This window comes from Cibotium barometz, chromosome 57 (genome assembly GCF_041138505.1).
Source record: "Cibotium barometz isolate CiBa-2024 chromosome 57, ASM4113850v1, whole genome shotgun sequence".
NCBI lineage: Eukaryota > Viridiplantae > Streptophyta > Polypodiopsida > Cyatheales > Cibotiaceae > Cibotium > Cibotium barometz.
In genome coordinates, this window is record NC_141102.1 from 13223018 (window position 1) to 13236659 (window position 13642).

Here is a 13642-nt window from a genome sequence, read left to right on the forward strand (position 1 = left end):
AGTTTGCCTCTTCAATTTTGTTTAACACCCATTGCCATCCCTGCTTAAGAGTGACTCTGAACCCCATAGTAATGCCCAACAGTCTGAAGATCACCCCATCCTCCAATGTATTACATCCAGATTGGATCAACCATTCAGGAGGATTTTCAATAAGGGTCCTTATCCCAGTTTTCTTGTGGTTAATAACAAATCCAGATAGTCTGCAGTAGATATCTAGACACTCCTAGAAGCTTCTTATGCTTTGCTCATTGTTGGCAGCCATGGCATTGGTGTCATCAGCAAACATTTGAGTGCATAGTAGCTTACCATTGGGGAGAGCAATTCCATTCATTTCTCCTTTTTCCATCCTCTCTTTAATCAGCCAATTAAGTCCATCAGCAGCAATAGCATAGAGAAGGGGGGCTAAAGGGCACCCTTGTCTGATGGATTTATTTAGGTGGAAGGCCTCTGAGAGCACACCATTCACATTAACCCTTGTAGTGGCATTACCAAAAAGGGTACTCACCATTTGAACAAAGTGGTGACTTGCACCCATTTGCCTAAAGGATTCCAAAACATAATGCTAACTGAGCCGATCATATGCTTTATCAAAATCTATTTTGAAAAAGATGTAATCTTGCTCAAATTCTTCTGCATATTTTATGCCCTCCCACATAGTGATGATTGCATCCAGGATGTATCTTCCTTTGATGAAGCCCTTCTGTTCCTGTGTCTGATCCAGCTTTTGAGCTGGTTGGATAGCCTCAAAGAAAGGGCTTTTGCATATATTTTATAAGCACAGTTTAACATGGTGATGGGCCTCCAGTTAGTCAGATCCTCCTTTTCACCTTTCTTGTGGATTAGTTTGATCCAGCCCTCATTAATTGAAAGGGGAAGAACCCCAAAAGACATAGCCTCCTGCCACATAACTATTAAAGGATAGGATATCCTTGAAAGTCTTGTAGAATTTAGAGGGAAAACCATCAACAATTGGGCTTCTCATCACCTTTAGACTGCTGTCTATGGCCTTACCCATTTCCACTCTTGAGATATTGTTTTCCAGTGATTTAGAGATACAATCTGGAATAGTTGGTTTTCTAGCCTGTCCTATGATGGCAATGCAGTTGAGCTGGTCCTTAGAGATCTCTCCCCCTTTGCTAAAGATGTTGTTAAAGTGGTTGAAGACTCTAATTCCGTTTCCTTCCTCATAGCAGCTGAGGGGGTTATTAGGATCATGAAGATGAGGAAGTTTGTCCTTAGCCTGTTTAACTTTTAGCATTTTAAACATCTCAAGGGTTGGCAAATCAGCTTTCCCAGCAGCCCACCAGTCTCTGAAAAAAAGGTTGGTATGCGGTAGAGAGATCTCCTCCTCTCTCCTCATTTCAGCCCTAATAGTCAGGATCTCCTTTTGAGCTATGAGGTCATCCTAGTTTACTGTATCTTCCAACTTCTTAAGTTTGAGGCATATCAGTTCTCCTCTATTTTTTCTAATTTTGGTTACCTCCTTTTCGATGCATATCAGTAGAGAATGGGTAGATTTTATGGCCAGAATCCAAGCCCTGGCAGAAGTGAGACCACAATTGAAGAAGTCAGTCCAAATTCTTTTCACCTCCTTTTAAACAATAGGCATCCTGAAAGGAGTAGGATCTCTTACTAGAGTGTGAGTGTGTGGTGTGTATTTAGTCACAAACACATGAATTTTTCCCAATCTTCTTCTCCATTCTCCTTCATTTCTTCTTCACATACTATACGGTGTATTCTCACATACATGACTCCTTTTTCTCACACAACCCTATCACTTAACTTTAGGGTGTGTTCACACCACTGACACCCACACACACTTACATAATCACGGGGTTATATTTCAACACTCCCTCTCAAGCTCAACATGAGCTTACACATCATCAAGGCCTAATGCTGCCTTGAAATACTGGAACTTGTCCCTGCTCAATGCCTTTGTGAAAATATTAGCAACAACCTGCTCATTGGTCTTAGCATAGACCAAGTCAATCTCTCCTGCAACCACTTTCTCCCAAACAAAATGGTAATGCACCTCTATATGCTTGGTGCGTGTATGATGTACTGGGTTCCTGCTGAGCATGATACTACTTATGTTGTCACAATATATGACAACCCTATCCTGTATCTGGATCCCAAAATCTACAAGTAGGATCCTCAGCCAAGCCTCCTCACATGCGGCAATGGCTGCTCCACGATACTCTGCCTCCGTGCTCGACAAGGCGACGGTAGGCTGCTTCTTGCTACTCTAGCTGACCATAGCACTTCCCAAAACGAAAAAGCATAACCACTGGTAGATCTCCTGACCATGACACTACCAGCCCAATCTGCATCTATGAACACATACATGCACTCCACCTTTGTCATAACATAGGCCATAACTTGTAGTTGCTTTCACATACCGTAGGATCCTTCTAACTGCATCAAGATGGCTCTTACATGTCCTTTGCATAAACTGGCTAACCTACTGCATAACTCAAATCGAGGCGTGTGATGGTTAGATAAATAAGACTACCCACCATCTTACGGTACATCGTGACATCCTGTATGTACCTCTCATCATCAGACATCTTCACATTCTGATCCAACGATGTATCTCCTGGCTTGCATCCAGTCATGCCATACTTCTCAAGCATATCCAAAGCAGACTACCTTTGTATCATCCAGATTCCTGCAAGAGTGTCTATGACCTCAATGCTTAAGAAGTACCAAAGTTCTCCTAGGTCTTTCATGTCGAATTAAGCAGACAGCTTCTTCTTGATTTCTAAAATTTCAACCACATGACTTCCAATAATAATCAAGTCATCCACATATATGACCACCACAACCATCTTTCCATCAACATGCTTTACATAAAGTGAATAATCAACCCTAGACTGGCTCAATTTCAAATGCAGTAGTGTCTTGCTAATGCGCTCACACTATGCGCGAGGTGCCTGCTTCAACCCATACAAGGCTTTCCTCAACCTGCATACATATTGTGGATGTTTCAAGTGCACATACCCATGCGACTGCTATATATAAACCCCGCATTTTCAACATCCATTTGCCATAGTTTCTAACCATATATGGCTGCTAATGCAATCATTGTCCTTGATCGTAGTCATCTTTGCAACCGGACTAAATGTCTCATCATAGTGTAGACCATATGTTTGTGCATACCCCTTTGCAACTAGCCTTGCTTTATAGCATTCTACTAACCTGTTTGACTTACATTTCACCTTGAAAACCCATTTACAACCAATGGCTTGCTTTCCTACCAGCAACTTCACAAGATCCCATGTCTTGTTGTTGGCGAATTAACGCATCCATTTCTTCATTCACCATTGCTGCCTCCCACTCGTGCTTTCCAACTGCATCCTAAAAACACGTTGGCTCTTTGTGTTGTACTCGAGACACCATATATGCATAATCCCATGTCTTGTTGTTGGCGAACTAACACATCCATTTCTTCATCCATTGCTGCCTCCCACTCGTGCTTTCCAATTGCATCCTGAAAACACGTTGGCTCTTTGTGTTGTACTCAAGACACCATATATGCATAATGCATCCTCATGTAGCCATTATATGTCAGCCTGTCCATTGGGTAATGGACTCTCTCTGATCTGGTCACTTGCGGTGCATTCTTCTCATCCACTCTTGCATGAGGTGGCACATACTTCTCTACTTGTCATGTGCCTGGTGTCCTAACATGTGGCAAACCATGCTCTTCATCCATACTCTCCTCACCTGAGCTCTCTTCCACATCTACCTTCTTCTTACCTTTGCCAATTGGCTGTCTGTCACGTAATCTCGTGCTCCATGGGTTTTCACTGCCTGTGCTTTCCTCACTCTCTAACAGACCTGACATAGTCCTGCTTGATGGCTTTGCATGACGTAAATCTACTCGTATCTCATGCTACTCCTTATATGTATCATCTATCATCACAGGCTTTGGTTTGTACCATGGTTCATGCTCACTGAACCTCACATCTTGACTCATATATGTAGCAACCCAACTCCTTCTCAACCATTGCCTTATACTCGAGAAAAACCTCAAATGCTTTGCTCTTGGCTTTTAGAAAGTACACCCATGTCATTCTACTAAAATCATCAGTGAATGTAATGTAGTAACGTGACCCTGACGATGTCACATTCTCACATGGTCCCCAAATGTCTGAGTGCACAATTTCCAAAGGATAACGACATACTCTCCCCCTCTTTAGAAATGGGAGTCTAGGCTGCTATCAAACTGGCAAGCTTCACATACATGGTAAAAGTCGATGCGACCAAATTTTGGCAGCCCTCGAACAATTTCCTTCGATTGCATAGCTTTTAGTCGCTGAAAATTTACATGTCTAATCCTTTTATGCTATAACTCAGCCCACTCATCTTGTGTAGATCTGATCCTTGCATACATCCCAGTGTGTAAACATGGATTTCTTGCATCCAAAGCAAATAGGCAACCCTTTTTTCGGCCCCTTGCAACAAGTAACTTGCTCGGTATACCATCATGAAACTCCTCAATAAAACATCCATATCGATTAAAACAGACTTGCAACCCTTGATCGGTCATCTGTCCAACGGAAGCCAAATTCTTCGTGATAGTGAGGACATACAACACATCTCCTAGCTTGTTCTGCGTACCATCCTGTTCTAGCAAAGGAAATGTCCCAATGTGGGTGATCCTATGCATAGTGTCATCACCTGTGGCCACATATTCATCATCTTGCAACTCATCCTTCCTATCAAACCACTCTCCATGATATGTCATGTGACTTGTAGCTCCCGAGTCAAGAAACCAATCATTTGAGTGTGCTACGGCTCAGCCATGCTACCCACCACAAGTGACCACTGGACTTGTTGGCATACATATTGCCATTGTCATATCCCGCATAATTTCCATATTGTCGGCCTTTACCTCGCATCCTCGACTATACTGCTGATTTTTCTTGAGGTAGAAATCGCGCTCAAAGTGCCCATATTTGCCACAGTAGTGACACTCTCCATCTCTCTGCTGGTAACCTGTTGGTATGACCTCTACCACTCTCCATCTCTCTGCTGGTAACCTGTTGTACAACCTCTACCACTCTCCATCTCTCTGCTGGTAACCTGTTGTACGACCTCTACCACGAGGTTGTACTCTCCCCTTGCCTCTAGGCACAGGCACATAATCACTACCTCTAGATGAGTATTCTCCTCGACCTGCATTATGATTGTCGCGCCCACAACCACGACCAAAACCACCTCGGCCTCGACTGTGATAGAACACCTGATCCCTGTTGCTTCCACTGCTAGAAGCTCCGAGTCCCAACTTAATTTCTTTGGTCATGCATAAGGCAACTAATTCCTCAAAGTCCGGCATAGTACCTCGCATAGAAACTGATGTATCTAGTGACTTATATTGTGGCCCCAATCCATTCAAGGTGACCGATACAAGATCGTCATCATCCACCTCGCAATTGATACTAGTGAGATCCTCTATAATTTGCCTAATCTTAACCACATAATCGGTAATATTGTGGTTCCCTCGCCATATGCCATGTAACTGCTGCTGCTTCAACTGAATCTTCCGTGCTTCCGTACTTGTTCCATAAAGCTTATGGATGATCTCCCAAGCTTCCTGTGGCGTATTTGCCTTCTTGATATGTGGTATAACGTACTCTGATATACAAAGCAAGATCCAATGCAAGACCTCCCGGCAATCTCTCTATCCATTGCTTGTAGGCAAGCTTCTGCTCATCTGATGAATTAGATTCCGGTAACCACGGGCAACTATCATCACCCGCCGGTACAAGCTCCCACATGCCTTTTCCTCTCAAAAAAATTTCCATCCTGTAACTCCACACACTGCAGTTATCTTTGGTGAGCTTTTCACCTACTATTTGCATTACTTGGGTTGTCTCACCCATGATGCAAATCAGCAACAAAACTAGAAAAAAATTTAGTAGAGTATCACCATAAAAGGTCGCAAATCTGACATACATCTGCCACCAAATCAGTCCCAACACATAGGCATTTACCAATCCACTTCATGCATCAAACATCTCAGCCGCGTGTAGTAATACAAGCTGTGAGCATCCAACTTCCATATATAGGTAAAACCATAACCATCAAGGCCTCCGATAGTGGGGTTATCTACAGCCAATAAGACCCCAAAGTCGGCCTACTGTCACCCGGGGAGCCTACCAACACCCCCGAGCCTGCCTTTTTAACTTGCCACTTATCTAATGTCCTCAAGGAATGTGCAATCAAGGTGTCCAACACGGACGGAAGCAATATATGAAGGCAACAAGCCTCAATGCACTCCTTGTCACTTGAAAAACTGGCGTTTTAGCCTCAAACATCCATATTCCACATTCCACTGCTTGCCAAGAGTGTATGGTAACCCCAATGGCTCAAAAATCACTTATGCATAACCTTGACATTACATAAAAACCGCCTCAATTTTGCGTTTTTATGCATATATTGCTATAACTCAGTTTCTTCGAGCATCTAAGCATCCACACACATCACTTGCACTAGCCCAAACACCTTACATTGGCTTGGATATGCACCATACCTTGCTTTAGGCCTAAAATTACCAAAAAAGGAAACCTATAAGTTCTTGTTTTAGTAATGCTGCCAAATATGGACACCTCCAAAATCCCTCAGAAGCTCATGGGAGTTGTTATAGGATTGATGGCCTTCTTCTCAGGGTCCCAAAGATGCATCTAGAAGCTGTAGGGGCCTGATAAAATGGCTATAATCAACAAAAACAATTTTTTTTGTTGTTATAGGATTGATGGCCTTCTTCTCAGGGTCCCGAAGATGCATCTAGAAGCTGTAGGGGGCTGATAAAATGGCTATAATCAACAAAAACAATTTTTTTTTCAAAATGATGGTGCCTCTCCCTATTGTGGCAATCTCCACGTTTGATTGCAATGTGGCATTTGAGAGGCCTAATACTTGCTTAATACTTCAAGAAACATGGCCTTGCGTCAACCCTTAACCTCCTTCACCTTGTGCTTGAGGCTCTTGAAGAGCACGACTTCCATCATAGAAGGGGGCTTCTCCTCCAAAACAAGCTTCTCTTAATTCTCCTGTTTTAGGCCTCTTACCTCTTTTAGACCTCCCTCTTGCAAAGGGCTTGTTCCCACACTTGAGCTTCCTCTTTGCCTTGTGCTTGAAGGTCCTCAGTGAAACCTGTGTCTTGCTTAGCTTTTTTGCTCCCTTGTAGCTCCTCTGAGCTCTGATACCGCACTCTTACTAGAGTGTGAGTGTGTGGTATATATTTAGTCACAAACACATGAATTTTTCCCAATCTTCATCTCCATTCTCCTTCATTTCTTCTTCACGCACTGTACAGTGTATTCTCACATACACGACTTCTTTTTCTCACATAACCCTATCACTTAACTTTAGGGTGTGTTCACACCACTGACACCCACACACACTTACATAATCACAGGGTTATATTTCAACAGGATCAATGTGAAACCACTGGTTGTACACCTTTTTGTCATGATTATCCAAGAGTAAGATAATGGGGTAATGATCTAAAACGCAAGTGGAGACATCAGATTTGCATTCACATTTGTGACAAAGGAGTTTCCAAGGGTCTTGCTAACATAACCTCTATCAAGCCTAGCCTTTCTGGTCAGTTCCCCTTGAGCATAATTTTGCCAAGTGTGGTCTCCAGTATTCTCAAGGTCACACAACCCCAATGGTCTATAGTGCACTGCCATTCATGGAGTTGAGGCCCTTTTAGGACTTGACCCAAACCTCTGAATCTATCCTCTCTAGATTCCACCATATTAAAATCACCCATTAATATGATTGGTTCAGGGATAGTTTTAAGAGATCTCCAAGTCTTGATTCTATTGGCCTGAGATCCTCCAACATATATACCAATGTAAGAGAAAGTAGTTAGTTCAAATATAGCCCACTGGTCATACATGTCAATCCTTACATTCTTCAACTCATTCTGATGATCTATATGCATACCCACACCCACTCCTCCAGAGCCCTGAGAGTGGGCAATGTATATCCATATGTGGTCTTTAGAGATGCAACGCAACCTTTTCTCTAGCTCAGCCCCACTTACTTTGACTTCAGAAAATGTTATGAAGTCAAGTCTGCACTACTTTCTTAGCCATTGTTTCTTTAACTAGACTTTTGATGGGTTAGTCAATCCCTTGACATTTAGAGAGGTGCATCTCATTTAACTCTCTTCTGAGTGTTGACCTTTTTAGGTCCTACTTTGGAGAGAGATTGTGGGGTGGTAGAACCAACCAGGGCATGACTCCTTTTTAGTTCTTTTACTATTTCCATTTCATTGGGGTTGCCATTTTCTGTATCAGAGAGGGATTGACCAGCCCTATTTTTCTCCTCTCCTAGATGCCCAGTCCCATTTAGCTGTGTAGGGGGTATCTAATCATGGTCCATTTGATTGGTTTCAGCTAGAATTCTGGATCTATCCAGGGGAGTGGCTTGGATGAACTCTTGGGAGTCTACTGAGTTCTCTGGGTCAGAGATGTTGTCTAGCAAGGCATATGAGTTAGCAAAAGCCTTCTAGTTGCCAGATCTATTATGTCTAAAGGTCTTCCTTCTATTAGGAATGGTGAATTTTTCTCCTTTGTCTTTTGAGGTAGAGGGGGCTTGAGGGGGGGTGGGGCTTGGCTATTACTTGCTCTAATAGGCTGGCTTTTACTATTGGCACGTTGTTGTACAGGGGGATTGGTAGTGGCCTAGTTCGGGTATTTAGATGGATATACTCTGATTACATGCCCTTGCTTCCCACAATGGAAGTAAGCATTGGGGAGGTGCTTATATAGAATTTCCTGGTGGATGTTGTAGTCACCACAGTTGATCTCAATTTCATCTATTAGGGGTTTGTCTAGATCCACTTCCACTAATATTTGAGGATGCCAAGCTGGATTGTATTCATTTTTTGGTCTTATACCTAGGACTTTTTGTAAGGGAGACACCATTTTTTTAATCCATGAGTACACGTAAAAAGGTAGATTAGGTAGTTCCACCCACACTGGATAGGCTGAGGGCTTAGCACCCTGGGGGTTGAAGTCCTTGGTCCAGCTAAAGAAGCACAAGGGGACAATGGATGTTTCTGTACATCCATTGTCCTGACCCTAGGGCTTTGAGTGCCATCCCCGGGCCCATTGGGGAGTGCTTGGATGAATTCAACCTCTATACCAATAGCTAGTTAGTTGTCTCTGACCCAACTTCTCAGGAATTCTATGAGGGCCAAGGGCCAAAGATCAATCCCACTAGACATCTTGCTGTGTAATCCCTTTTCATATAATAAACCAAATCTGGTGGCAACAAGAAAACTAGAGGTTTAGGGGAACCAGGATTACCTGAATGGAGGGGTTCCTTTGGTGATAACTTCTTGCGAGCCGATGTACCTTCCTCCACTTGATTATGCAACAACATGTTCAGTTCCTCAACCCTGGCTCCGGACTCCTCCAGTTATTTCTTCGTGGCCATGAAATCTTCAATAACCTGGTCATACTTCATCATTACTTCTCGATTCAAGTTTGTGGCAAGGGACCACTCAGGATACCACTGGTAGGACGGTGTCTGCACACTTTTGAAGGGGGCGAGTTCTGTGCAGCCACTGGACCAGAGCTGGTGCTCTGTGCTCTAAGCAGGGTGGGGATTCCTCTCCACTTTGTGCCCATGCACCTGAGGGGGGGGATGCTAGCTGGAGAAGAGAAGGCCAAACGAAGACCAAAGAGGGGCGGGTGCAGAGGTTAGGAAGCCTGCACGAAACAAATCCTAGCATGCACGATAGTTTCACTCTCTCTCATTTTTTCTACATGCCTAGTGGAAGCTCATTACTTGCTTTAAAAATATTCCCGTTATACTTGTATAGTACTTATATGACACACTTACACCTTGTAGTACTATCCAAACTAGTCAAATAGGGCATTTAAGCCAACATTGGAGAGTATAGGGCACTGAATTCTATGCTTGAAGTCAGTGTGGACTTCTGAAGGATTTGGGAGTGGTTTAAGTAATCCTCCTATAGTGCAACAACATCAAGCCAAAGATATTACACAAGTAGGTCTTCCTTTCATATTTCAAAATTTTGAAAATAGGCAAGTATATGTCCCTTTCGTGGTGTTTTAAAATAATTGTATTTGTGAATTACTAATGATTTAAATATCTAACTCACTGAAAATAGAAAAGTATAAAAAATAAAATTTTAATTAAGACATACACTTTGGCCTAGATATTGCTAAAATTAAATATATCTCTTCACTATAGTAAATAAATAACCTTTAATAAATGGAAAATGACCTTGGTGCAGTAAACCCTTACATTTGTATTTTTCTAGTTTTCTTGTTTTCTATAATTTCCAGAAAATAGAAATTATACTTAAGCAATAGTACTTGTACCTTAATCTTAAATGACCTTTTGATATCTACAGCTATAAATTGACCTTTCTATAATTAAACAGTCACCCTTAAGTTTTATTTAAGAATCCTTAGATCTTTATGAGTGGAATTTGACCTTAGAATATACCCCTTGAAGTTTAGCATATGTGGAAAAATGGGCGTTAAACCTTAGAGACTAGGTTTGGCAATTTTTGACTAGAAGGTCTTGAACCATATTGGTATATAATAATAACTAGATTTTTTAAAACCTTAATCAAGGTTAGAAAAAATCATAGTGGTAGTAACCCTTGAGACCATAACCTGTTAAATTAAATTGACATTAAAATTAGAGATTTTATGGGCACACTTATGTGTGGAAATTATGCATTTAGTTGTAGTTTATGTCCTGAGAATTGCATAGGAAACCTAGTTTTGAATAAGAAGAAAATAAATTAGGTCCCAAAATTATGCATGATAAGTCTTTGCCTAGTGTTTAAGGACAAAGAATTGATTAGAAGAAATGAAGTGTACATTTATGTGCACATATGTGCTAATAATGTAATTATTCTTAAAGATGGTCATATACCTTATAAGTTAAGAAGTAGTTCTTCCTTTTTGAAACACTTAAGAAGTACTTGTAAATAGGGGTCTAAATTTAGAAAAGTATTGATGAAAGGAAAGGCCCCAATGAAATCCTAGAAAGAAGTAGCATTAATCCAGAGACAGAAAAAAGAGAAAAGCTAGAGAGAAGTAATTAGATATCAACAACGAGAGGCCTTAGAGAAGAAGGAACCTTGAAGTTGAATCACCTTAGAAAAACTACTTAAAGTTAGAAATAATCATCAAATAATTATGATACGCCCCCAAAATCTGACCCCAAAAAGGATGAATAAAACTATGTTGCCATAAAGCTTTGACGTTAAAGGGAAGTGATTTTAGTCCTTTAGAAACCTAGTATTATTGGTATAACTAAAGGATAAGCTTGCAAAGTGAGAAATCAAAGAATTGAATAAGTTGAACTTTAGAGACCTTATGGCTTAAAGGATGGATTAAATTTTTGTCAAGGATGTGAAGGTATGAACCAAGGATATTGGATTGGTAAATGCATTCGGAGATTCGATGGGGGACTGAGATTGTCTCATTGGAACTTGTGATGGTTTCCCTTGTTTCAGGATGCATGCATGATGCATGGTTGCTTGATCATGTTTGATATTTGTTTAAATAAAATACTTAGTGGAATTTGTGAAGGTACCTCACAAGTTGATGTGATGTCGGGCGGACGTCATTCGAGTGGTGAGTCTTGTCGTGAAGATAGTCGTTTGTTGAGACCTTGAGCCATCTTGGCAGATGTGGGTGTGCTCCTAGCACATTTGGTGTGAGGACAGAGGCAACTCTAAAATGTACTATGCCAGGCAGCAATGAACGTAACCTAGAGTGCTCATGCCTTGTGGTGGGAAGGATATGGCCATTAGACATGGCTCCTGCTGATCTAGGATATGTGAGACTTGTGGGCTCCTCATCGTACGGTAGCACAAGTTGGAATGCTCGGGCTTAGTGGTGCATATCTTCTTGGTCCAAGGAGGAAAGGTGTGGTGCAAGGAGATATTTCTAGATTCATGTGATATTACTTTTATTTACTAGTTGGATGATATTGTAGAGTTCTAGTATGATTTTCAATATGTATATTTTTCAGTACTTTTTAATGTATAAAAGCTTTAAGTTTAAATGTCAAAGAAGTATTTACTATGGATTGTGTGCATAAATTATTTTATCATTGCTTCACTTAGGCCTGTGAGTAATGAATTAGGTATATCAATTATGAATGTGTGAGTTCACATGGGTTCCATAGGCCCAATGGTGGGGTGGTAGGCTAGACCTAAGGGATTGGATGGGTCTAGGTTGTCCCTATGGATCTGGTACACCACTAGGAAGCGGGGGTACTTTCTGAATAAAACCCAAATTCTATTTGAAAAAACTGAGAAAATTTGAGAAATTAGACTCTAAGGAACCATAGAGTCAGTTCAGAGGATTAGAGGTATCTCTTTCATGATCGAGAAGTAAGACATTGGAGAGTGCTCTATGCATTATTGTATGAAGCCATCAATCCTTTCTTACTTGTGAGAATCATGAAGGGACCTGTATGAGGATTCATATGCATTTCTTGGTGTAAGCGGTAGATATGGGTCGTATGCTACTTGTTAGCCAAACAATAGGTCAATGTGTATGACACCCCCCCTAGGTGGGATGCTCTACTCGATATGTGTATATATCATTACCATGCTTGGGAAGACGTATTATATTGTATATAGGGGGTAGGGGTCCTCACAACACGACTCAAGAAACTCAAGGCCCTTCACACAACCTAGAGATAATTAACATGTTCCTTAGAAGTATAACATGATATGTATGTATGTATACATAGATATGTATATTACATATATATACATAGAAATAGTGTTAATATATGTATATTACATATATAGATATAGCTAGTGTATACACACACACACATAAAAAAAATACAATATAGATACACAAATCTACACACACGTACACATATATATATACATGTGTGTGTGTGTTAATACATAACACACACATGTATACACACACACACACACACACACTATGTATGTATGTATGTGTCACGGGACCTCATGTATTTCTTAAAGAATTAATCAAACTCACTTATACATCAAGGAACAAAGCATAGTCTTGACACAAATTTACAAGACTTAAGCATAACATAAAAATATGAGATGGAGTAAACATCACTATCAACACACTATCGGGTGCAATATCCCTCCTCATGTGTTTAGCTCCCCTTTTCACGACATGAGTATTTTGAGAATTGTATTCAAAATATAGCCCAAGGAGCTAATAATAGTTGTGTATATAAAAATTGGCTTGCTTTTCCACTTTTACAAAAATAACTTAAGCACTAGAGCTTGTTCACACACTAAGTGTAAACTAACAAAAATTCCTCTAACATATGTGCTAGTAATATAGTAACGCCACATATAAGCATCCATAAATAATATGTACAATCATTTGTCACATGGCCAACAAAATAACTCATACAAAGTAATAATAATCCAAGATGATTTAGATAAGATCCTCCATGTGCGACACACATACTACTCATTACCTATCTCATAAACATGAACATATTAGTTGTTCCAATTAATTTCTATCACAATAATTAATCTCAATATGAAACGTTGATAGGCACAAGCACTCACAATTTGTTACACTTTGATGAGAATATCATTATACACATCATTTAG

At 40.7% G+C, this 13642-nt stretch overlaps 1 protein-coding gene across 6 annotated transcripts in view; it reads right to left on the minus strand.

Annotated features, from left to right (window-relative positions):
- The window catches only part of LOC147606446 (protein INVOLVED IN DE NOVO 2-like), a 52277-nt gene extending 42520 nt beyond the window's left edge, over positions 1 to 9757 (minus strand). For all 6 annotated transcript variants that reach the window (XM_086791854.1, XM_086791849.1, XM_086791851.1 and 3 more), the window contains exon 1: positions 9333 to 9757. In XM_086791854.1, coding sequence (XP_086647980.1) covers positions 9333 to 9408 — 76 coding nt within the window. In that variant the 5' untranslated portion in view covers positions 9409 to 9757. The remainder of the gene's footprint in view (positions 1 to 9332) is intronic.
- Between the last annotated feature and the right edge of the window lie 3885 nt (positions 9758 to 13642).